Source organism: Phoca vitulina, unplaced genomic scaffold (genome assembly GCF_004348235.1).
Source record: "Phoca vitulina isolate PV1807 unplaced genomic scaffold, GSC_HSeal_1.0 scaffold43, whole genome shotgun sequence".
Classification (NCBI taxonomy): Eukaryota; Metazoa; Chordata; class Mammalia; order Carnivora; family Phocidae; genus Phoca; species Phoca vitulina.
Window position 1 is genome coordinate 7640018 of NW_022589746.1, and position 27114 is coordinate 7667131.

At 37.1% G+C, this 27114-nt stretch overlaps 1 protein-coding gene across 3 annotated transcripts in view; it reads left to right on the forward strand.

Annotated features, from left to right (window-relative positions):
* The window catches only part of RYR2 (ryanodine receptor 2), a 739460-nt gene that overhangs the window by 343747 nt on the left and 368599 nt on the right, over positions 1 to 27114 (forward strand). For all 3 annotated transcript variants that reach the window (XM_032430318.1, XM_032430320.1, XM_032430321.1), the window contains 2 exons: positions 17628 to 17702; positions 23095 to 23251. In XM_032430318.1, coding sequence (XP_032286209.1) covers positions 17628 to 17702; positions 23095 to 23251 — 232 coding nt within the window. The remainder of the gene's footprint in view (positions 1 to 17627; positions 17703 to 23094; positions 23252 to 27114) is intronic.

Genomic DNA, 27114 nt, shown 5'->3' on the forward strand with positions numbered 1-27114 from the left:
AGTTATTTTCTCAATGAAATTTTTTTTAAAAGCTTTTTAAAGATTTATTTATTTGAGAGACAGAGAGTGCGAGCAGGGGGAGGAGCAGAGGGAAAGGGACAAGTAGACTCCCCGCTGAGCATGGAGCACAGCACAGGGCTCAATCCCAAGACCTTGAGATCATGACCTGAGCCGAAACCAAGAGTCGGAAGCTTAACTGACTGAGCCACCCAGGTGCCCGTCTCAATGAAATTTAAGACCATTTTTTACTTATCCATGTTTCGTTTGTTCAGTGGATGTATAAGCAATATCTTTTAGGAAAAAAAGAAAAGAAAGAAAAGCTTCCTCTTCTTTTTAATTTCCAAATGCCTTTGTGGTTATATTCTGGTTGCAGTGAAAAGTAAAAGTAGCAACATCTGTTTTGCTGTTTTTCTGCTCTAGTCCTATTCACATGATTCTTTATGATAATGATTTGGAGTAGAAGGATACTGTTTTTAATCCACAATGATTCAATTACAGTTATTCAGATGTGTCATCTCAAAACATACCTGTTTTCTCTTGTACAGCAATTTGAATAGAAATATCACAGACTCAGCCCCTGAGTGAATACGTAATGCTTCTTTCAGTGCTGGGTAGGCATATACTTCTTGATTTCACTGTTGCTGTGAAGACACTCCTGACAGTTTGCTTTAGCAGCTGCCTGTAGCTCAGCTGCTCAGCCAAACACCCTCAGAGGCACAGAGAAGAGTGTTGCAGAAGCACAAATTCTACTGTGACAAATGTGTAAACGCAAACACTTATAATTCCACTCTGAAATAACCTTTGAACCCTGGACCTACTTTTCAGTCACTTCAACTCCTTTCCTTTAATACTTATTGAGGGACTAGTATGGTGTAGGCATTTTGATGTGTGCTGCGCTTAATGAATGAGAGCCAGCCCCTGTCTTTAAGGAACTCACGATCTAGTAAGATCTCCATACAACATTCAGTAAGAAGCAAATTTTTTTTTTTTAAATATTTTATTTATTTATTTGACAGAGAGAGACACAGAGAGGGAACACAAGCAGGGGGAGTGGGAGAGGAGAAGCAGGCTTCCTGCTGAGTGGAGAGCCCGATGTGGGGCTCGATCCCAGGACCCTGAGACCGTGACCTGAGCCGAAGGCAGACGCTTAACGACTGAGCCACCCAGGTGCCCCAGGAAGAAGCAAATGTTATCTGAGAGAGGCCAATCACAATCTTTTTACAAATTAAATCGTAGAAAACATCTCTTACCATTCTACCCTTTGAAGAAGATTAGCAAGGCAGGAATCTTTGTTGATCTTTGATTTTGAAGCAATAAGTTTGTTAGCCTATACGAGTTAATAACATAAGCTTTTCTTTCCACTAATTGGTTTGAATCTGCTATTCACTATCAACTGTAAATAGAAATTGTGTGGGGGTCATTTTCCTGTGAACCTAATTATTTTTCAGAGGACTTGTAGATGGAGCTTCAATATCTAGGGTCTGGTAATATATCAACACAGCTGAACTTAATTTGGTTGGTGCCATGTTGGTGGTAGGACTATCTTTAACTGCCCCATACAAATAATGGCACTTGTCACAAACTACCATTTATTATCTTTATTGGTGATCAGTCTCTTCTATTGATCATCTATTCAGTTTTCAGCCAGGACTGCATTATTCATTGCATCATTCAGTGACATGGATATGGGAATCTACACACAAATGCTTATTCTTTTGTATTTGCAAAAGATATAAATGAAGAAAAAAATGTCATGCACTTTACTGTAGGTGAAGGAGAGCAATGAGGTGCCTGCATTGACCACACTCTGGCTCACTCAGCAGGGTCAGAGGTCTCCCACTTGTATTATTTTGGTGACTCCCAAAAGATTGTTATCTGCTTGTACTTCAAGGAGGGGAAGAAAATATATCTTACTAAATCAGCACACCAACCGGAGTGATAGAAAACTACTTTGGAGCCTGTGAGTCGCACATCCTTGGCTCAGAGCCTTCTGTATTGGAAGCACCTTGACTTCAAATCACTCGACAGGGAAGAGTCCCTATTCTTGTAGCAGGAAGCTGAGCCTTGAAAAACAGCGATTTTCAAAAAAAGAACAGGGTGGTTGTGGGTACCTTTGACAATCTGATGCATGTTATACATTCCTAGAAAATTCACATACTTACCAACATGGAAGATTGTGCCTTTGGGGTTTCTGTGATGTTAATGTAGGTTTTCTCACCGAATTTTCGCTGTTATTTTCCCCCCATTTAAGCAGTTAGTGGTACGTGTGCTTTTTTCCCCCAAAGGGGAAGTTTGTGACTTCACAGAAAGCTTAAGTTTTGTACAAGATACTTCCCTTCCTGACTGTTATTCCCTAAAGACTAAATTCAAGGAAGTTGTTCTCTCTAGTGTCTTAGAAGGGAGAGATACAGATTGTCTCTGATAGAAAAAGAAGGGATTTTTCAACTTAAAAGACATTCAGGTGGAACAAATGGATTCCCATAGGCAAAAAAAACCCAAAACCAAAACCAAAAAAATCCAAAAAACTTTGACCCAAACCTCACACTTTATACAAAAACTAACTCCAAATGGATCATGGACAGAAATGTAAAACATAAAACTATAAAACTTTCAGAAAAAAAATAGGAAAAAAGTCTTTGAGATCATAGAGTTTTAAAACTTGAAATTAAAAGCACACCTTCATAAAAGGAAAACATTGATCAACTGGACATCATTAAAATGAGAAACTTCTGTAAATGTCCACATGAAGAGAATGAAAAGACAAGTTCTAGAGTGGCAGAACATATTTGTAGGTCATATGTCCTACAAAGGACTAGCACCTAAAAATATATAAAGAACTCTCAAAGCTCAACAATAAAAAAAAGGCAACCTAATTAGAAAAGGGACAAAAGACATGAACTGGTATTTCACAGAGAGGACATGAAGAGTGCGAGTAAGCACATGGGAAAATGCACAGCATCATTAGTCATTGTGGTAAAGGAAGACTGCAAGGAGTGATCAATACACACTAAACAGATTGACCAAGGCACACAAAAATACTGATAGCCAAATGCTGGCGAGGATGCTGAGAAACTGGATCACTCATAAATTGCTTGAAAAGTGGTACAGCTACTCTGGAAAGCATTTTGGCAGTTGCTTCAAAAACTCAACATACAGTACCATATAACCTAGCAGTTGCATCCCTGGGTGTTTATCCGGCAGAAATGCAAACTGTGTTAACACAAACACTTATACACAAGTATTTAGCATAAAGTAGCTTTTTTGTAATCTCCAAAAACTGGAATCAGCCCAGCTGTCCTTCAACTAGTGGATGATTGAGCAATCCATGGTACCACCATAGCATGGAATATTACTCAGCAACTAAAAGCAGTGCCCTGTTGATACAGCAACTTGGATGAATCTTTAGGCAATTTTGCTGAGTGAAAAATGTCATTCCCAGAATCGTACATACTATATGATTCCATTTCTATAATGTTTTTGAAATGGTAAAATCTTAGAAATGGAAGAGATGGTTGTCCAAAGTTAAGGAAGTAGGAGCAGGGGACAGAGGGAAGTGGGTGTAACTATAAAAGGGCATATGAGGAATCCTTGTGGTATAGGACCTTCCCACCATGAGGATTCAGGAACTAACATAATTGACAAAATGGTGTAGAATTTAATGCATACACACACACACAAATACAAGCAAAACTGGGTACATCTAATAAGATCAGGGGATTGTATCAAAGCCAATATCCTCGATGAAAGACTATTCTATATTTTACAAATATTATTATTAGGTTAAACTAAACAAAGGTTCAAGAACAAAATGTTCAAAAATACCGTTCTGTACTATTTCTTTCAACTGCATGTGAATCTATAGTTATCTTAAACTATTTTTCACCCATCTCCTCACCAACCTCCCTTCTGGAAACCACCAATTTGTTTTCTGGATTTAAGAGTCTGGTTTTTGGGGGCGCCTGGGTGGCTCAGTTGGTTAAGCAACTGCCTTCGGCTCAGGTCGTGATTCTGGAGTCTCAGGATCGAGTCCCACATTGGGCTCCCTGCTCAGCGGGGAGTCTGCCTCTCCCTCTGACCCTCCCCCTCTCATGCTGTCTGTCTCCCATTCACTCTCTCAGATAAATAAATAAAATCTTTAAAAAAAAAAAAAAAGTCTGGTTTTGTTGTTGTTGTTGATTTGTCTCTTTTTCCTTTGTTCATTTGTTTCTTAAAGTCTACACATGGGTGAAATCATACGGTATTTGTCATTCTCTGAATTAATACACATAGCGTTATATCCTGTAGGTCCATCCATTTTGTTGCATATGGCAAGATTTCATTCTTCTTCTATGGCTGAGTAATATTCCTTTGTGTGTGTATATATATATATATGTTTATATATCACATCTTCTTTATCCATTCATGTATCAATGGACACTTGGGCTGCTTCAATATCTTGGTTATCATAAATAATTCTGCAATAAACATAGGGGTGCATATATAATTTCAAATTATGTTTTGGAGTTTTTTGGGTAAATATCCAGGAGTGGAATTACTGGATCACGTGATAATTTTATTTTTAACTGTTTGAGGAACCTTCGTACTGTTTTTCACAGTGGCTGCACCAGTTTGCATTCCCACCAACAGTGCATGGGGGTTACTTTTTCTCTGAATCCTTGCCAACACTTGTCATTTCTTAACCTTTTTTGGTTGTAGCCGTTCTGACAGGTGTAAGGTGATATCTTATTGTGGTTTTGATTTGCATTTCCCTGACGATTAGTGATGTTGAGCATCTTTTTATGTGTCTGTTGGCCATGCATAGGTCATCTTTGGAAAAATGTCTATTCAGGTCCTCTGCCTCTTTTTTTAATTAGATTGTTTTTTTGGTGTTAAGTTATACAAGTTCTTTATATATTTTAGACATTAACCCTCATCAGATATATCGTTTGCAAATATCTTTTCCCACTTAGAAGGCTGCCTTGTCATTTGTTGATGATTCCTTTCACCATGCTAACCGTTTTAATTTTGATGTAATCCAAATAGTTTAATTTTGCTTTGGTTTCCCTTGCCTCAGGAGACCTATCTAGAAAAAATGTTTCTATGGTTGGTGTCATAGAAATTGCTGCCTATGTTTTCTTGTAGGATTTTTATGGTTTCAATTCTCACTTTTATGTCTTTACTCCATTTTGAGTTTATTTTTGTGTATGGTGTAAGGAAGTGGTTCAGTTCCATTCTTTTGCATGTTGTTGTCCAGTTTTCTTAAGACCATTTGTTGAAGAGACTGTCTTTTTCCCATTAGGCATTCTTTCCTGCTTTGTCAAATATTAAGTGATCATATAATTGTGGGTTCATTTCTATGGTTTCTATTCTGTTTCATTGATCTATGTGTTTGTTTTTGTGCCAGTACTATTTTGATTACTACAGCTTTGCAATATAATTTGAAATCCGGGATTGTGATACCTCCAGATTTATTTTTTTTCAAGATTTCTTTGGCTATGTGGGGTCTTTGTGGTTCCATACAAATTTGGGGATTGTTTGTTCTAGTTCTGTGAAAAATGCTATTGGTATTTTGATAGGGATTGCATTGAATCTGTAGATTGCTTTAAGTAGTATGGATAGTTTAACAATATTGGTTCTCCCAGTCCATGAGCATGGAATATCTTTCCATTTGTTTATGTTATCTTCACTTTCTTTCATCAGTGTTTTATAGTTTTCAGAATATAAATCTTTCACCTCTTTGGTATTTTATTCTTTTGGGTATAATTATAAATGGATTGTTTTCTTAATTTCCCATTCTGCTACTTCATTATTAGTGTATAGAAATGCCAGAGATTTCTGTATATTAACTTTGTGTCTGGATGACTTTACTGGATTCATTGATCAGTTCTAGTAGTTTTCCTGATGGAATCTTTAGAACTTTCTATATATAGTATCATGTCATCTGCAAATACTGTAAGTTTTACTTCTTTCTTACCAATTTGGATACCTTTTATTTCTTTTTCTTGACTGATTGCTGCACCTAGGGCTTCCGGTTGAATTATGTTGAATTAAAGTGGTAAGAGTATGCATCCTTGTCTTGTTCTTTTTTTTTTTTTTAAAGATTTTATTTATTTATTTGACACAGAGAGAGATACAGAGCACAAGCAGGGGGAGCGGCAGGCAGAGGGAGAGGGAGAAGCAGGCTCTCCGCTGAGCAAGGAGCCTGATGTGGGGCTCGATCCCAGGACCCTGGGATCATGACCTGAGCTGATGGCAGCCGCTTAACCGACTGAGCCATGCAGGCGCCCCTTGTTCTTGATGTTAGAGAAAAAGGTCTTAGTTTTTCACCATTGAGGATGATGTTAGCTGTGGGTTTTTTACATATGGTTTTTATTATGTTGAGGCATGTTCCCTCTACCTACCTTGTTGAGAGTTTTTATCATGAATGGATGTTGTACTTTGTCACATGCTTTTTCTGTATCAGTTGAGGTGACCATATGGTTTTTGCCCTTTCACTTGTTAGTGTGATGGATCATGTTGATTGATTCATAAATATTGAACCACCCTTGCATCCCTGGAATAAATCCCACCTGATCATGGTGAATGAATTTTTTAACATGTTATTGGATGTGATTTGCTAGTATTCTGTTGAGGACTTTTGCATCTCTGTTCATCATGGATATTGGCCTGCAGTTCTCTTTCTTTCTTTTTTTTTCTTTGTACTGTCTTTGTCTTGTTTTGGTAGGAGGGTAATGCTGGCCTTATAGAATGAATTTGGAAGCTTTCCTGTTCTTCTCTTTTTTGGAATAGTTTGAGAAGAATAGGTATCAGCTCTCCTTTAAATGTTCGGTAGAATTTACCTGTGAAGCCAGTCTGGTCTTAGACTTTCATTGGTTCAGAGTTTTTTGATTACTGATTCAGTTTTGTTACTGGTATTCGGTATGTTCAAATTTTCTATTTCTTCCTTATTCAGTTTTGGAGGGTTGTATGTTTCTAGGAATTTATCCATTTCTTCTGGGTTGTCCAATTTGTTGTCATATAGTTTTTCATATGTTCTTATAACCTTTTGTATTTTTGTGGTGTTGGTTTAAAACAACTTTTAAAACATTTGCAGAGAGGGCGCATTTTTCTGGGTTCTATTTTTAGGATGACCAACTGTCTACTACCTGATTGCTTTCTACTCCCCATTTCATCTCAACTTAGAAGATGGCAAAAAGTCAGAGGCGAGTGGCTGTAAACTTTTTTTACTTTAGCAGAATGTCCTATGCCTCTCAAGTGAGTGGAAAGCAGCAGCCCTTAGCCAGGAAAGGAGCATATAGATGAAAACCGTGTGCATAGGAGATCTAACAAGCGAACTGGTCTTATCCAGTGTTTAGAGTTACTTCAGTACCCTAGCAAGAATAATTAGTGCTTGAATTCCCCACTAGCCTGGTGGACTCAAAGTAGAAAATAATTATATTGTAAAGATAATTTTATTTATTTATTTTTAAAGATTTTATTTCTTTATTTTTAGAGAGAGAATGAGGGGAGGAGCAGAGGGGGAGGGAGAGGAACAGGCAGACTCTGTGCTGGGCTGAGAGACCAAAGTGGGGTATGATCTCAGGACCCTGAGCTCATGACCTGAGCTGGAACCAAGAGTTGGATGCCCAACCAACTGAGCCACCCACACACCCCTTAAAGATAATTCTAAAAAGTGATATTGGTAATAATAGTAAATAGGTTATTTCAAATCAGTGTCCCCCTGAGAAAAGCTAGAAAAGGTAAACCACCCCCTAAAATCTGTTTGAAGATAATGGAGAGCAGAAAAAGCAGTGAAAATGTGTGGGGTCAATGTCCCAAAATCCAAGGAGACCAGAGAATTGAGTTAAGCATTTGGAGCAGCCTTTTCTCTCTAGGGGGTTGCAGTGGCTGAGGAGCAGGGCTGTTGGAAGAATCAGAGTGGAAGCAGATCAAAGCTGATACAGGACCCCCCAGAGGAGAGGCACTTTCCAAACTATAGGTATAACTTCAAGAGCTATCCCCTTGAAGCAGTGGTGAACCGGAAATAGACCAGCCCTCACAAGTATTCAGACTGGGCCTTAAAGAATACTAGTTGCTGTTTAGATTAGGATGATGTGAGATTGCTGGTGACCTTAGACCACTGTACCTGACAGAAGCAAAAAAGTGTATCTTTTGGGAGAAAATAAGACCTAGAACTCAAATGATCTCTATAATTTTATATATACAATGTCTGATCATTAAAATTAAATGAACTCTTCTGTTTCAACCCCAATTGGTATATGACAGTGAAATTCTGACATGAACTACCCAAAGTTACCAGACTGTACAAGTTAAGGGCTTAGTTCTTTACAAAACTGCCCTTATCTCAGACTCTAGATACAATTTGGGGGTGGGATCCTTAGTCCATCTGTGCTTCTAACCAACTGGCTACAAATCTGGGGGTGCCCCCAATCTCTTTAGATTCAGGAACTCAGGACAGTGCTATAATTATGATTCTAGTTTTATTATAAAGCATACAAATGAGACCACCCAGATGAAGAGATACATAAGGTGAGTTCTGGGAGGGCCTGAATGCAGAGCTTCTCTGCCCTCTCCCTGTGGACCAGGATATCTTAAATCGCTGTGTCTGCCATTCAGGGAATCCAGTTGGGCTTTGGTTCCACAGTGTTTTTATTGCAGTTTTATTATGTAGGAATGATTGATTAAATATTTAACTGCATGGCTGAATTCAGTCTCCAGCACCTTTCACTCCCCAGAGGTCAGGCTGGATCAAACTTCCAGCCTTCTAGTCATCATTGGTCTTTCCAGCATGGCAGACCCCCATGTTGAAGCTATCTAGGGCTGCTGTGAATGAACTCATTAGCCTAAATTGAGTTGTGATCCAGGGCGCTCCTGAATAACAAAGCCACTTCTTTCACGTGGGAACTTGCAAGGGTTTAGAGTCTCCATCCCAGGAACCAGGGACATAGGTCAGCCAATTTGTTTGTCATACAACACAGGCATATAAGATAGGAGTTGACCAAGGAGATAGAAGAAGGCACATGGGTCATGGATTCACAGATAATAGAATTATCACAAATAGAATTTAAAATACTTATGATTATTATGACCTAAGAGTTAGAAGATGAAATTTGGTAGAGAATTGAAAGCTATAAAAAGGGATCATGTAGGCATTCCTAAACTGAAACTGAAGATTAAAATAACTGATATTAGAAACTCAATAAATTTAGCATCAGCTTAGAAGTAGCTGAAAAGAGAATTAGTGAACTGGAGATTAGGTCAGAAGAATTCAGACTGAAATACTGATGGTTAAGAGATTGGGTGGGAAATATAGGGGTGCCTGGGCGGCTCAGTTGGTTGGGTGACTGCCTTCGGCTCAGGTCATGACCCTGGAGTCCCAGGATTGAGTCCCACATCGGGCTCCCTGCTCAACAGGGAGTTGGCTTCTCCCTCTGACCCTCTCCCCTCTCATGCTCTCTCTCTCTCATTCTCTCTCTTTCAAATAAATAAATTTTTTAAAAAAAAGAGAGATTGGGAAATATAGAAGAGAAAGTAAGAAAATATGTAGGGAATGGTGAATGTTCTATCATATATGTAATTAGAGTCCCCAAATAAAAAGATGAAGAAGGGAGGTGAGCAGCAGGGGAAGGAGAGAAGGAGAGAGAGCAACAACAAGAAAGCTTGCAAATACACTAGGACACAGGCAATATTTAATACAACTGCTTAAGGATTCTGCACAACTGACTAGGTATATTAAGTCACAGAGTTAAGAAGGACTGAATCCTAAGTAAGATGGATAGAAAGAATACTTAAAATCATGAGAGTAAAACTACTGAAAAGTAAACACAAAATGAAACACTTAAAAACATAGCAAAGAAGGTATAGTACCTTAAAAGTGACAACAGTAAGATTTACATCTCCCTTTGTCTAAGAAACAATCGGAGACATGAGATATAATCTTCAAAGTGCTTAAAGAAAATAACTGCCAACCTGACGACCATTTTATCTACTGAAATGACAATTTTTTAAAGATTTTATTTATTTGAGAGAGATTATGAGCAGGGACGGGAGGGGCAGAGGGAGAAGCAGATTCCTTGTTGAGTAGGGAGCCCAGCGTGGGGCTCAATCCCAGGACCTTGGGATCATGACCTGAGCCAAAGGCAGATGTTTAACTGACTGAGCCACTCAGGTGCCCCCTAAAATGACAATTTTTTAAAGCAAAGCTAAGGGAGTTTATTACCAGCAGACCTACAGCAAAGGAAATATTAAAGGGTGTTCTTCAAGTAGAAGAAAATTATCTCAGATATAATTTTGGAGATACAGAAAGGGGAGAAAAGAGCAGAAGGAAGGCAAATATGAGGAAAACTTGCAAAGACTGTTAAGTAAATGATGATGATGATGGCAGTTGTAAAGCTTCGTTTTAAAAACTATAGAAAAAAACTATAGAGAACAAAATTTATTATAATAGCACACGAGGAGAATAAGTTGAACTAAATGACAGTTCTTGTGTTGTCTGAGAAGTGGTAAAATTAGTAATTAAGTCATATTTTAATAACCAAGCACACATATTGTATTCTTTATAGTAATCAGGGAAAATACAGTAAAAGGATGTAAAATATTAAGAGGGAAACAGAAATATAATGAAAAAATACTTAATTCAAAAAAAAGGAAGAAAGTTTAGATGGAGTAGGACAAATAGAGAGTAGAAGATTGAATTGAGGTGGCCCCCAAGATTCCTGCCCCCTACTCTATAAGCTCTGTATAATTCCCTTCTTTTTTTGTGTGATGGGACTATGAGTATGGTGGATTTTACTCCCATGATTAGGTAACATTATATAACAAAGCTGGAAAGATGTTGCAAATGTAATTAAGTTTCCCAGTCTGCTGACCTTGAGTTAAAGGGGAGATTTTCCTCGGTGGGCCTGACCTAACCAGGTGAGCCATTAATGGAAGGGACTGAGCCTGCTGAAGTCAGAGATTCAAAGTGTGAAAAAGATTCTTCTGCCAGCCTTGAAGAAGTAAGTTGCCATGTTGTGAGAGGGTCTGTGGAGGGCTCCATGGGGCCAGGATCTGAGGGCAACCTTTAGTTGTTGAAAGAGGTCCCCACCTGATAGCTGGCAAGAAAACAAGGCCCATACGGCTGCAAGCAAATGACTTCTACCAACCACCAGTGAGCTTAAGAGAATACCCTGAGCTCCAGGCAAGAACGCAGCCCCAACCAACATTTTGATTTCAGCCTGTGAGACCCTGAGCAGGAAACCCAGGTCTGCCACATCCAGACTTCTAAGATACAGGCTACAGGATGATAAATGGGTATTGTTTGGAACTGATAAGTCAGTGGTAAGTTGTTACACAATAATAGAAAACTAACAATTCCTGAGTGATACCACTTTAGGAGTGAGGATAACAAAAGCAAAGAAACAAGTAGATATTGAAAATGCTCGGGGTGCCTAGGTGGCTCAGTCAGTTAGGTGTCTGCCTTCGGCTCAGGTCATGATTCCAGGGTCCTGGGATTGAGCCCCATGTTGGGCTCCCTGCACAGCAGGGAGTCTGCTTCTCCCTTTCCCTCCGCCCACCCTCCCCACACTTGTGCGCTCTCTCTCTTTCAAATAAAAAAAAAAAAAATCTCTTTTTAAAAAAAGAGTTGTCTATATCCTATTGGTTCTTTTTCTCTGAAGAACCCTGACTAATACAGTTATGAAAAACTCCAGACCTCAGCTTTCATCTAGCTGGTTCTGAGATTAAAATTACCAGTAATGTGGGCAGGATCTTTTAGACCAGGGTTTGCAAACTGTGGTGTGTGGGTTAAATCCAGCCCACTGCCTGTTTTTCTAAATAAAGTTTTATTGGAACATAGACATGAACATTTCCTTACATATTGTCCATTAATATGCTTTCAGAGTTAAGTAGTATTAAAAAAACACATACGGCCCATTCAACCTAAAGTATTTACAGAAGAGTTTGCCAGATCCACTCCTTTTCATAGTGGCAGTGAAAGTCCTGGCTGGGCTGTCAGCCCCAACAGTCCTGGAGACATGGGGCAGTCCTGTGCTGAGAGCCAAAGTTAGGGTGCCTTCAGAAGTAGATCTTTGCAAGAGGGAGAAGGTGGCTAGGAAAAAAAAAAAGTATCCTTTTAACCTATGTAATGTGTATATTCTTTTCAGAACTTGAGTTTTCTCTAGTTTCCTGCAATAGATGCCAAAAAAAGTCATATTGATTTGAATGTGAATTTCGAGACCCCAAAGATACAAAATGAAGAATCACTTTATTTGATACATAGAACTACTGGAAGCAAAAGGAGTATGTAGATCATGGCTGAAAAGGAATGCTAGAACCACATGATTGTACGATAGAAGAATCTAGCAAGGAGTTCGTCTGAATTATGGCCTTATTTCTTTCTTGTGTACTGAACGATTTTAGACTTTAGGACTTACTATACCTTTGTGTATAAACAAGTATATGATACTATGGTCAGTTCAATTCAACAAACAGTATTGAGTCTTTAACCCTGTATTTGGAAAGATTGAATGTGGCACCATCCTCCTCCTCCTCCTCTTCCTCCACACCCTCAGAGCCCCATTTGCTGTGTAAGAACTCTTCCAAGAGGTCTCCGTGGGTTATATCTTCCATTTCTTCCTCACGGTAACCCAGTGACCATTAGCTTCGTTTTGTGTGTGAAAACAATGAGGCATGGAGAAATTCAGTGACTTTGCGTAAGTTCATATAAAGAAGTGACATGTTCAGAAAGCTAGTCCCAATCAAGTATGAGAGGGATTTGTCCCCTTCTCGGTGCCTTGTCATAGATGTGAGCTAAGAATTGTGATGCTGTCTAATGAAAGTCCTCTGTGGCAGACTCACAAAGTGAAAAAAAGTAGCTTCCTCCAGGGTGAAGGGTTCTCTTGACTGTGTTGAATCTTTTATTAATCATGTTTTATGGTTCTGTGTGAAAGTCCACTAATTGGAATTGTGTGTCTTATAAAATTCTTATAAATATATACCAATAGATGCCAAACGGTCTCTGAAAAGCTCCTAAGGACGGTGCTCTTATTACTATGCTAATGCTCGTTTTTTCTGGGCCTCAGATTCTGAAGATGATCTATCCTGGCTGTCAAAATGCCTGCTTTTTATTGAAAAATAAGTGGTTCGACAATTGAGATTAGACTTAAATTGTATTTTATAAACCGAAAATGCAAAAGTAGCTCACTACTTTTATTTCAGTGGACAACATTATAATACTTATGAGAAGTGGAGTTGATGACATAATAGGAAGAATTTGTATTTATTAAAAGAATAACCTGGAAGGGCCTCTTCAGGCCATTTAATGTGATCAGCCTGAAATAGGAGCTCCTTAATGAAGCATATTATATGGGGAGATAATGTATTATGTAGGCATAACTTACAGCCCGAAGCCTGGAAGTTTTCAAAGTATTGTTGAATAAGGCACACACTGATGGTTATTAGGTGCGTGTGTTTAAAAAAAAAAAATTGTAGTCAGTGAAATTACAGTGACTTTGAGTTTTTCTGATTTATGAGGTGGAAGATTCTTTAGGAAAAAAAAAATTCTGCTACAAATGATATCAATGGCCAGTTATCTTAACACAGCTTTTTCTTATTAGCGGTAACATTGTTGTGGTTCATTGCAAAAACAGTCTTTGAGTGAACAGAGAGCTGCATAGTACCTTGTGTTTCATACCCAGTTGACCTTCCCTTAAATTTTGACGTCATTGCCACTGTTTGCACTGAAATTTCCTGGGATGCTGACCTCCAAAGGTGCTATTGCTCTGGGTCTGCTCAATTTGTTAGAGAATCTTTCTCTCTTAGTCTTCCTGTTGACACGAGCACTTGCTATGATGATGCTCATTTAGTTGTATGGGTTTAAATAGGGTCTCTAATACCATTTGGTAAATTTGTGGGTCTTTAAAACAATTGTTTTCCTGGATTTTGATTGGATACTTGAGACACCTTGCAAGGAAAAGGGATGATCCCTTCAGAGAACAGGTGTATCTGTCCAGGTGGACCGATTTCTAAATAAGTTTAAATGTCCTTAGTGTCATTTATGATGGACTGATGCTTACTGTATTTAGGATCTTGATATTGGGAGGCCAATTTTCAGTCAGAAATCGCCTATGAATACTTGATTAGAGAACTAATAACATGCCATGTATTTATAGGGGGAGACTGTATAATAGGAAAGATTTCCCCAGTTGGCAACGAAGAATTGTTAAGTCATCAGATTTTCTGCACTGCCAGTGAAACACTTAAGAAAATACAAAGAAATAATTAAAGGCAGGAAGTCCCTTCAGGAGGCAAATATTCGGGAAGCCAACCAGATAAAGCTAAAAATATTTCAGGTAGGAAGGAGGATCCAGCTTTCCTTTTGACATTATATTGGTGTTTTAAATATTAGTTTCCCCCTAAGTTAACATATCATTAGATTTCTATGTATATAAAAAATGAAAGATCATTGTTAAATTCAACTAATAAAGAAAAAGTAATAAAAAGTATGTATATCGTATATACATAAGGTATATGAATATTACATAAACATTATTCATGCTATTTGTATCTTAGAGTCCATTTAATTCTCAAGCTTAGCTCCTACATAACTTTTATTATGTAATTAGTATTACTAGCTTGGTGTTCATTATTTAGCAGCTTTCTCCATGTTCATACAGAGAATATTTCTGCATGTATACACACATATATACCGTAGATGTATTTATATTGTACACAAAATGTGTATCATTTACAGTCTTGCACTTTACTTACCTTAATAATACGTCATAGAATCCCTTCTTTTTATTTTCTGTTGGTTTATTTTGTTCTCTGTTTAATCTCTTCAGACAACTCTTGAGTTTTGTTTTCATTACTTTAATAATTAAGGGATTTCTGGCCTAAATTTTTCAAAGTTTACCTGTGAATCCTGGATTTGTTATGAAGTGTTCTTGTCCTCATTACATTCTAGATAGGGTGTGATTTCTATTTCCTCTTTGACCCATGAATTATTTACAAGAGTTCCTGTGTTTTCCAAGTTGTTAAGTTATGAAAAATCTTTTTAGTATTTATTTGCAAGTGCTATTGGTTATAATTAGAAAATATGATGAGTAAAAATAGCTTTAGTTTCAAAAAATCTGATAAAATTTTCTTTATGGCCACATACAAGATCTTTATGAGAGGTCTGATTGATTTAAAAATCTCTCTATGTATCTATCTATATATGTATACACGCACATATACCTCTATATTTTGTCATTTATTTTTAAGTATATACCCAGAGATTCTAATTTAATATGTCTGAGAATTGTCTGTGCATTGGAGTTTTTAAAGCTTTCCAGATGATTCTAATATACAACCAAGGCTAAGAATCACTGCCCTAATAAAACAACGATTCTAGCCCAGCGGTTCTCAGAATATGGACCAGTTGCACCAAGGTCACCTGGGAACTTCTTAGGAATACAAATTCTTGTGCCTTACTCTAGATCTACTGAATTGGGAACTTGGGGACCCAGCAATATGTATTTTAAAAAGCCTGCAAGATAATTCTCCTGCTCACTAAAGACTGAGAGCCACTGATCTATACCAGGGGCTCCACAGTGGGGTTGGTTTTGTCCCCAAGAAGACATTTGGTAACATCTGGGAACAGTTTTGGTTATCAGAACTGGGGGGTGGTGGTGGAGGAGACAGCTACTGCTGACATTTGGTTGGTCGGGGCCAGGGATTGGGGCACTGGGCAGTCACCCACAGAAGAATTATCTGCCCCCCAAATATCAGTAGTGCTGCTGTATAGAAATTGATCTGAACCATGATTTCCAAACATGACTTTCTCATGACCACCAGTTGGAGAGCTTTTAAAAATCCTGACTCCAGATGCAGTTTAATTGGTCATTGTTAGGGCATGTCATCACGTTTTAAAAAGCTATCCACGTAATTACATCTGCAGCGTGATTGAAAACCACCACTATGGCATTGCTCATCGGTACACGTAAAACTCTTATAATGGATGGATCAAAGTGATTCTGAAACTACCATTCAATTTTAATATAAAAAGAGAGAAGTAGTCATTATTACCTTCAGATGTGTTGTAGCAGGGAGTATAAAACACTAGATCTAGAAATCTAACTACCGTGTTAGAGGTACATGTTAAAAACCACTGTGAGGATGTCATTGGTAAAATCCAGAATGTAGAAACTCTAAGACAAATGATAGACATTTTTATCAAGAAATAGTGCCAACAAGGAAAAAAGAAGGGAGAGCTGTTCTTAAGAGAAATTTAAGATACTTAGCCAATTTGTGCATCTTGTTTGGATCTTGGTTTGAAAGAGCAACAGAAAAACAAAACATTTCTGAGAAGATGGAAACTTTGAACATAAAATATGATATTTCATAAAAGTGAATTTTATGTGTGTGTATTTTCTTTCTTGGAGTGGATGTGGAGGGGTAACTAGAGGTTATAGGTAAAACAAGATTGGCCCTGTATTGATCGTTGTTGACACTGTGTGCTGGGTATATGGAGATTTATTATAATAATCTCTATACTTTTGTGTATTTGAAAAATTCCATAATAAGAACAATGAGAAGGAATATCTAAGTATATGAGAGGAAAAGCAGGTGAGAGAGAATGGTGTTAGAAAAACTGTCAAGACAGTAGGTATTTACACAGTGTAAAAAATAAAAACAAAACCAACAACAGTCCATTGGATTTGGGACATGAATGTCATTTGATGGCCTTAGCAAATCTGTTTCATTGGAGAAGTGGGTCTGAAAGCAAGATTGGAAAGCACAGAGAAGTGAGAGGGTGATCATGAGGCAGATTAAGGGGATGAGCAGGAGAGGAGAATATGGTCAAGTGTGTTATGTTTGAGATAGAATAGGGTTATGTGTGTTTGAATGATGAAAGAGATCCAGTAGAGACAGAGACCATGAGTCTCAGGGAGGAAACAGGTAGTATGTGTAAGCATTGGTTTCCTTAAAACCATCTCAACGGGTTGGCACAGAGTTTAATTTGGGTAATGTATATAAATTACTTAGCGTTACTTCTGCCGTATTAACAAATTATTGTAATGAGAGCTTTGGAATTTGCGTATGTGTGATGCTCATTCTAAGTTACTTCTCGTGTGTGTGACTTTTTTGTTGATGTTTATATTTTTGGTGATCCTTATACTTTTCTTTTATCCTTTTGCAGGTTGTTATAATAAAGCACTAAACTTAGTTACGTTCTTGTGTTTCTTTACAATGTTTTATATATCTAGCACAGAATTTAGAACCACAAATAATTATATGTGTGTATTGAAATAATAAGATATTAAACTATATGTAAACTCATAGCTGAGTACTTTTATGGACATAAGTTAAATAAGTAAAGTGAATTAATTTACTGGGAGAGACGGAGGGAGGGAGAGTCGGACAGGGGAGAGGCAAAGGGAATGAATGGGAGTGGAGGGAGAAAATGATGAGAGAATATGATTGTTTATTCAGGGCAAATTTACATTGATCACTGTTGCTGTTATTTCTGTTATTTTTATTTCCAGCTATACTGTCTCATGCCAAAAAGTATAACTTTATCTAAAGGCTTTCCATTTGCTTTTCTCTTGTAATTGACTTGAGAAAACAGAGTCCAAGAATGACACATGTTAAAGTTGGGCTTTTTTTCTTTTTCTTTTTTTAACCAGAACTGTTCACTATGAAGGTGGTGCTGTATCTGTTCATGCACGTTCCCTATGGAGACTAGAGACACTAAGAGTTGCGTAAGTAGAATTTGTAAATACAGCTGAGTGCTTCACGTGTAGTAAATACTTCCAGTGCTGTGGACTTGAGCTTTTATGTGAAAGCTCACACTAAGAACTACAGCAAACAAGCAAATGAAACACTGAGAAAGTGGTGGAGTGTTTCTTCTTGCCCTTCTGCCTACCTTTATTTCTCTTTCTTTAGCCTAAATTCACTACGCGGTATCCAGTAATTCTATATGATCTGCTCCTGTCTTTAGCCTGATTTGTTTTGGTAACATCCTCTCATCCCCGTCTGTGCATCTCCTATCAGAAGGTGCTCCTAGGACAGAGTGGTGGAAGGTTTGGAAAGAGGACGAATGGTTTGCAAGCCTGTTACACATTTCAGGCCTGACATTGTCTGGGTTTAACAGTCTAAAGGCCCATGTAAAACAGGAAGCTTGAACATGAACGAGAGTGCAAGGGTCGTTACTGACAGCCATTATCCTTATTTACAAACACCTTGTTGATAGCTGAGTAAGAAATCTGGATTGCAATACAAAGTCACTGTGTATATACAAACATATATATATTCATATTCTTTTTTTTTTTCCTTTTTGGTGGCTTGAAAAAGTTCAGAGGTTGACTTTTAGTTCCTATAGATAATGCAATGATGATAAAGGTGTCCTTTTGAGTTATTTTAAGTAGAATTAAAATATTAGTCAGATTTTTTTTGTTGGTTGGAAGGCTCGTTCCTTTGCCTACAAAGCAATAAGTTTTCAGTGTATTTGTTCCCAATTACATTACACTTTTAGGAAATTATTGATTTAAGGTTATAGTTTCCATGAATGGCTGTAGGGAACTATCTTGTATAGAATAGCTAGCTTTGTAAGGCCTACTATTTTGAGATTAATGCTTATCTAAGGATGATTAAAATAGTTTAGGGGTCTTCAGTTGTTTTGGCTTAGATATACCATACATTAGTTTTGAAAAAATTTGAAAGGTGCATCCTTGAACATTGTAAGGTTGGAAATATACATTTTTCATTAAATTTTTTTTTTCATTTTCAGTTTAAATAGATGCATAGAATATAACTTATGGTGTATTAGAGGTAGTGATATTTTAAAATGAAATGAGCATACCACTCTTTTAAAAGTATCTCATTGACTCTAAATACTGCTATGATTTAATACCCATCTTTGTTTATTTAAAAATACTTGAACATAGTCTTCCTTAAGAGTAGAAATTATTTTTTAATTTTATTTTATTATGTTAGTTTATATACTCTCTTTCTCATTGTCATGGTATTTGTTACTCTGCCATGACAGAGTTCTTTATCCCAAATGATTTTTTTTTATGATTGAAAGACTTTTTTTGCTCACTCTAGCATATACCTATGCAACAAAAATATGTATGTAAAATATTTTTATATTTCTAATGATAGTAAGTCTGTAACTTTAAAAAGTTCTTCTATATTAAGCCCATTAATTATTAATTAGCTGATAATAAATTCTTCCATATAAATACATAGTTGATGAAATCACCTAAATATTAAAACTTTTGGTAAACATTGAAATTTAAAAGTAAAATTTTACTAGAAATGCATCATTGAAGTTGGAAAAAGAAGTGGCGGCCTCATAAAGCAAAGGAAGGAGATCTCAAAGCTTTCATGTGCTTCATAAATGATTCAGAGAATTGAGGGAAAGAAAGGGATTTTAAAGACCTACATGTATTTCCTTTACCTTGTGTTTTATAAAAATGACAGCTTAGTTAGAGAAGTGAAATAGTCAATAAAAGTGAAGTTTAGACAGCTGTTGCTGCCATTAGAAAACAGACTCCAGATGTGTTTTCAAATTTATAGATATCCCTCCCCTTCATGATTGTGTGCTTAGAGAAATGGGTTTGTTTGTTTGTTTGTTTTCAGCAAAGGAGGCCCTAAATCTGTCTCATTTTGTAGATTAAAAGACCGGAAGGATGCAAACTCCTGAAAACCAGGCAGGGCTTCCTTTTTATTGTCAACGTTGTTTTTGATGAACTGTAATAACATAAATCCAGATTGTCCTGCGCATCCTTCCATTATGTGGTCTTGATTCTTCTTCTCTACTGTTGCCTAATGTTTGAAGTTTGACATGGGAAGTGTGGGGTCTGTTTTAACTTGAATGGGGGTGACAGAGAATATAGAAAGAGCCTGATCTCCAGGTCAGCCAGAGGTGAAAGTGGGCATGTCTGCTGATTGCCTCAGAATCCAAATGACAACAAGAAAAAAGGAACTGACAACAACAGCAGAGCAGGTAGTTTTTCAACCATTTAAAAAATGAAAGAGAGATGTTTCTGTTGGACTCTGTGACCTTGATTTATACCATTTCGTCTTCCTGTCTATGGCAGAAAAGCAGGAGGTTCACTTGTAATGAATGTAATTATGTTAAGTGTTTTTTCAGGTTCAAGTTCTATTGAATTTTTGAACTACTTTGATTTCATTGTAAATGTACACATTAGATTGCATTGAGTTTATATGCCTTCTTATATGCATTGGTCATGTAAATACTCATTTTTTCTTTGTACTTAGAAAATGATAGTCAAAGGTTCTTTTTATGTTTATAACAGAATTTTATACCCGAAGGTCAATATTTATACTATAATATTTGGGATATTCTTTTTTATTTCCTCCAACAGGTCTCAAACTATATATTTGATATAATTTATGCAGTCTAGTAATTATATATTTTATATTGCATACTCCTGCAAATAAAATTAATGTTGTCAAAAATTTTTCGGTATCATGAACATTTTAGTAAGGTAAGTTTTAACCTTGGGAGTTAAACATAATACAAAACACATTCCTGTATTATACCCCATTGTAAAGCTGTAAGAACATTTTAAGTACAATATATGTTGGTTTCTGTAGTAGGAATGCTCATTGCAATTAAAAATATGCATTATGTATACTTCAGATTCCACTTTGTTATATGTTACAAAGAACCCACAAAATCAAAGGTGGATGTATCATGAAGAATGACCAAATACTTCCTGTTCCTTTGAGGTCATTTCAAGTGAATATAGGTAATACATAGGGAACAGTTTTCTGCTGTGTCACCATAGGAAATTGCTTTGTATTACTATGTTACTATTACTGTTTTCAGTTTTTACTAAATATTTGCTGCCCTCTGATTCTCCTGGGCTTGTCCTCTTTTCTTCTGGGCCATGGGCATTAGAGGCCAGCTAATTTGAATGGCTGTATGCTAAAGAAAATGTGCTTAGACTTTACAGTGTTTTGCTGATAATTGGCCAAATTCATTTCCATTTCTAACATAATCCTGTTGGTGACTTGAAAGGAGTACTTGTAAATATGCGCCCTATTAAGTAGATTTGTACACAGTATCCAGAATACCCTCTAGAAAATCTAGTACAAAGTATCACGTAGTCCAAATTTGGAACTATTTTGAGAACGAAGTTGTTTTTTATGATGATTAGGATGAGTCATTACTTAGAAAAAAACATTTAGATGGTTCTTCAAATAATGAAAGTGAATATTAAAAATAATTGTGTTTCTCATAGCATCTGCAAAGAATACACTCAATAAGGGGAATAAACAAAGCTTGTTTATTTACTAGACTAGAAATGATTTAATATTATCTTCTTGGTAAACAAACTTTAATTTCATTTTTAACAATACTGTGTTGTTAGTAGGGTTTATTGGTACATGGTTATTACTTTACTGGGGAGACTTGTCCAAATTAATTGCCTTTATAAACAAATCCATGTAATAATGATCTTATCACAGTATTATTCTGTTAGTTTTCCCTGCTAATATTCAAAGTGAAAAATCCAAGTTAGGAAATCAGCATAAAATGACTTACAATTAACTAAGATTGGTAAATTTGAAAAAAGTATTCTCAATTTGTAGAATACAAAAGACCCTATATTTTTTGATGACCTTTTTGATCACCTTATGTTAAAACAAGCTTATTAGGGGTGCCTGGGTGGCTCAGTCGTTAAGCATCTGCCTTCGGCTCAGGTCATGATCCCAGGGTCCTGGGAACGAACCCCGCATCGGACTCCCTGCTCAGCGGGAAGCCTGCTTCTCCTTCTCCCACTCGCCTTGCTTGTGTTCCCTCTCTTGCTGTGTCTCTCTCTGTCAAATAAATAAATAAAATCTTAAAAAAACAAACAAACAAGATTATTAATTAAATCACGGTAAAATTCTCCATATTTTCATTTTTTGTCTGTTTGAGTCATTAGTGATAAAACCTTCCACTGTAATTGTTTTTATAAGTAATTATCTTTTTCTTTTGTCTCATTTTCTCTTTTCCATTGCCCTGTGAAGCTTCATGACATATGTTCTTTTTAGAGTATGTTTTTTTCTCTTTTTAAATATCTGACTATATCCCCTTTATTCTTTTTGCCTTAAATTCTAATTTGTTTAATATCAACTTTACCATCACTATTTCCTTTAGAATTTATATGCATGGTATATCTTTGTCATTCATTTATTTTTATTTCTTGAAAAAGTTATTTGATTTTCAGCATATTTCTTATCAGTGATAAGAGGCCATCCCTGTTTTGCACATAACCATTTTAAAGGTATGCATATCAGAGCCTTGTTTTCCTTCCATACCGTAGTGAGCACAAGGTTCAGATACATGCGACCTTCAGTTAACACAGCACTGCGCAAAACAAGGATGGTCTGTATCCTGATTTTTCTTCTCTACCCTATCTGAAAGTCATTTTGAAAAGCAGATTTTAATGATCATAACTTTGCTTTTTATCTTTTTTCTGCAACCTTAGTTTGTATGTTGTTTATTGCATTTTACTTTTTTCCTTTTTTTCTCCTCTTGACCTTTTTAGAATTCTCATTTTCTTGGTTTGTTTTTTTGTTGATCAGTTTTTAATGATACAGTTCCACATTATTAAAATTCAATGCATAGGAATAGGTTTCAAGTAAATATATACTTTAATTTATATATATAGTTCCAGTTAATCATAATTAGGCATTGACCGAATTACCACTATTTTCCAAGTCTGCAGATCCAACAAAAGTTTTTAACTAGTAAATTCTGAAGTATTCTTTAAACTTAAAATTCCATATCTGTGACTAGTGATTAGATGTTAACTTGGACCACAGTCCTTAGTCATTTTTGCATGGGGTAGTAAATAGTGTGGATGGCATTATATTTAAAGTCAAAGTCTTTGAGTTAAATTTTGCTTCTATTTACTATTAGCTGTGTAACATTGACTATTACTTAATCTTATTCTGGATCACCATTTTGTTGTTTGTGGAGTGAAATTCATACCACCAACATTACAAGGTTTTTGAGAACATTAAATAAGACAATATATGCTAAGCAAAGTTCATTGTCCCAACACATACATTTTAATTGCTTTTTCTCCTGTGATTGTGGATGCCATTGGATCAAGTCTTAACTGTGTTTGTTAGGTGGAGTGGAAGCCACATAAGATGGGGCCAACCTTTCCGACTCCGCCATGTCACAACAGGAAAATACTTGAGTCTCATGGAAGACAAAAGCCTTCTACTCATGGACAAAGAAAAAGCTGATGTAAAATCAACTGCATTTACCTTCCGATCTTCCAAGGTAAGACAGAAAATGTAATTTTGGATTACCTGTAATTATGTCCCCACCACATTTCTTTTGATGTTAAAAATGCAAAGAGAAAGGATGTGAGTATCATTTCTCTTTGCATTTTTTTACATGTATTTCTAAATTTCCAGTTTCTCTTCCATCCATTCCTTTCCAGTAAAACTCATTTCCTAAACCACTAAAACCTGCCCAGGTGTCTCAACTGGTTTATAGCTCTTTGGTTGTTTACGTATAACACATTCATCTAGCTTGTTTCTGTTTTACTTAGGCTTTGACAAGGGCACTTAGCACAAACCTCATGCTGTTGTCCTGTAACAATATGTTGGTAAAGCATGTCAGAACCTCAAAGGCACATTTACACATCTGCTCTTACATGTAGACCTTTTCTCTTAGGTCTTTTGAATCATTTGTAGGGGGAAGAATCCTCTAAGAAAACTCTTTAGATCTCTGATAAAAATTCCGCTGAACCAGATGATGAGTAGAATAGGAAAAAACACATGTGCATCAAAGTCAAGTTGGAATGCTGGTGCTGCAGCACAGCTGGTCCCCTCAGTACCTCATGCATGGTCGCCAGCATACCAGCCGCACAGTGCAATGGATTCCTGCTCAGGCTTCAGCAGAATAACAAATGTCCTCAACAGTGAGGTATCTCTGGAATAGTTGAAAATCACATGTTGAGTTGACAGATGCCAAGCATCTATTGTATTCGTTTTTATCGTAATTATATACTTGTGTCCTTAATCTAGAGGAATGTGAAATTTGAGCATAATGGTAGGAATGAGGCTGGATTACTGATTAGCTTTTGTTGCAGAGATGGAAAACCCAATGTCCCTGTTATAGCTAAAGGGAAGTTTGGGTGAGTCCAGAAGTAAATGTGAGAAGACAGTAGTAGCCTGAGTACACATCCCTAGTGCCGTTCTGTTAGTTCTCCTGCTTTGCAGTATACAGAGCGGTGGAAGATGCTCCAGACTCTGGAGTTGCCCAGAGATCTCCGGGAGACACAGCAGTGTAGATCCCTATTCTGTATGGTGAGAATAGAGAGGTGAAGCTGGTAAACCCCAATGTACAATCTCAGACAGGATTCACATATGTATATTTGTTGTGTGGACCCATAGACGGCTCTGAATGCTGTATTTCATGGACCTCTGGTGGGCAGTTGCTCTTTATCTCTGTAGATGGAAAGCACAGTTGGTCTTGCTGTGAATGAGCTTAGTGTTGATGGGCTTCTTCCTCAAGCCTAACTAAGCAGAAGGGTGGGAGTTTGCTAGTTTATCCATTGATAACACCTCAGTCCAAAAAGGGAAAAAAATTCAGCTCCGCAAAGAGGAATTAGTTATCTGATGGTAGAAGGCCTTATTAAGTAGAAAAGATGGTACCTATTAAAACAACACACAGTTTTAAGGCAGAAAATTAGAAAAACTAAAGGAAATGCATGGCATCCTAGCAAAATATAATTTAGCAAAACAAAATCCCAGAGAAGTAGAAGAACCTGAACAGGCATATCACAATGAAAGATGATGGGAAAGTTTTTCAAGCTATAGCATTTATAGGTGCAAAATCTAGCAAAAATTGGAGGCAAGAGGGAAAAAGTCAAAGGGGCAGTAAGTGCTCTGATTGCCTCCCATGAAACAGAAGGCAAGTAACATTTTTTAAAACTGAAAAGTCAGGTGATAGAAGTATAAGATATTTAACAGTAAAAAGGCAAGCACTAAAGTTTAATGGAATTTACTAAAATAAGGTGGTGGAAGAGAGGGGATTTGATGAAAAAAGGAGGAAAATACTACCATTGCCATCGTCCATAATCCAGTCCAGTAGAAAGAGGACAAGGCAAAAAGAATCGTAGACACACACAGCCACAGAAACCCACAGTCAAGAGAGACAGGAGGCCACATAGCAAAAGACTAGAAAACGGATAAATGTAACAACAGAAAACCTAAAATGTGACAGAGTGGAGACCCAATGTATTTGCCTTATCAACACATAAAAATGGGCTAAAATCACAATTTAAAATAATTTCATATTGGATCATGAAGTATAAATTATGCTGACATTAAGAGATACCGCCAAAACAATTTTTATTTGGAAAGTTTGTAAATTAATATATGGCTAATGCAATACCAGGAAAATACAAATAAGAACAAAGAAGGGTGTCTGATTTAGTATCAGATGAGGAGAAATTCAGGCAAAAGAAATTATTGAGTGAGACAAAGGATACTTCATAGTATCAAGGAGTGCAATTCACTGAGGATGTAATAGTTATCAAATCTATGTACCAAATAAAATGACATTGTATTAATATTCATTAAACAAAACCGATAGGAGATACGAGAGGAAATAAACAGAAAAACTAGTGGTAGGAGACATGAAGTCAGTTTCTCAGTTCGTGATAGAGAGACAAATAACATACAGAAGATGTAAATAACATGTAATAAGGAATTGCAGAACTCGATCCCAGGACCCTGGGATTATGACCTGAGCCGAAGGCAGCCACTTAACCAACTGAGCCACCCAGGCACCCCTAGAACCATTTTGATATTCATTAGGAAATTAGATTTTCTTTTTTTTTTTCTTTTTTAAAAGATTTTATTTATGTATTTGACAGAGAGAGACACAGCGAGAGAGGGAACACAAGCAGAGGGAGTGGGAGAGGGAGAAGCAGGCTTCCCACTGAGCAGGGAGCCTGATGTGGAGCTTGATCCCAGGACCCTGGGATCATGACCTGAGCCGAAGGCAGACGCTTAATGACTGAGCCACCCAGGCACCCTGGAAATTAGATTTTCTAAGCATTCATAAGTGGAATATTTGAATGTTAGGATTGGGAGTAGTTTATAAGTATATTTTCTGTGGGAAATCTGATGGGCTACGTGATTTTCTTCCAAAAATGTATTCATTTAGTAAATCTTTATTGAGAATCTAGTATTTGCAGGCACCGTTCTGCTCCTGGGGATATGGGCCATTGAGGTGAAGAACCAGACTATGATTCCTGCCCTTGAAAAACTAAGTAATAGTCAAGTGGGAAAGAAGGCAGTCGAGAAGCAATTTCAGTGAAATGTCGGCATTTCTCTCATAGTTGAAGTGTAGCATGCTGTGGTTGTCCATGAAGCAAAAGAGAAAATGTCTATCCAAAAAATCATCTAATAGTAAAAATAGAAGTCTTTTCAGTAACTCTAGACTGTGACAAAAAGAGTTGTTTCCTTTTGAACATTTTTATGGTTCTCAAATCTCAAGATTATTCTTCTAGGATGGACAATTAGATTATTTAAAAATTTATGGATGTTAGTGAACACCAAGATGATAGTGAGGATCTAAAACTTTCCTAAGTTAAATGCAGGAGGTATGGGAATTAAATCTTATGTAGTCTTTTGAGGAAAGTTTCCACTTAATGGCAAAGTGCCTATTATGTCAGGGTGCTATTAAAAGCAATCTGATCTTGGGGGGGTGCCTGGTTGGTACAGTTGGTTAAGTGCCCGACTCTTGGTTTTGGCTCAGGTCATGATCTCAGGGTCTTGGGATCAGGCCCCACATCGGGCTCCACATTCAGGGTGGAGTCTACTTGGGACTCTCTCTCCCTCTCCCTCTGCATCCTCCCCCTGCCATGCACATACGTGCCTTCTCTCTCAAATAAATAAATCTTTTTTTTTTTTTTTTTTTTTTTTAAAGATTTTATTTATTTGACAGAGACAGTGAGAGCAGGAACACAAGCAGGGGGAGTGGGAGAGGGAGAAGCAGGCCCCCCGCGGAGCGGGGAGCCCGATGTGGGGCTCGATCCCAGGACCCCGGGATCATGACCCGAGCCGAAGGCAGACACCCAACGACTGAGCCACCCAGGCGCCCCTCAAATAAATAAATCTTAAAAA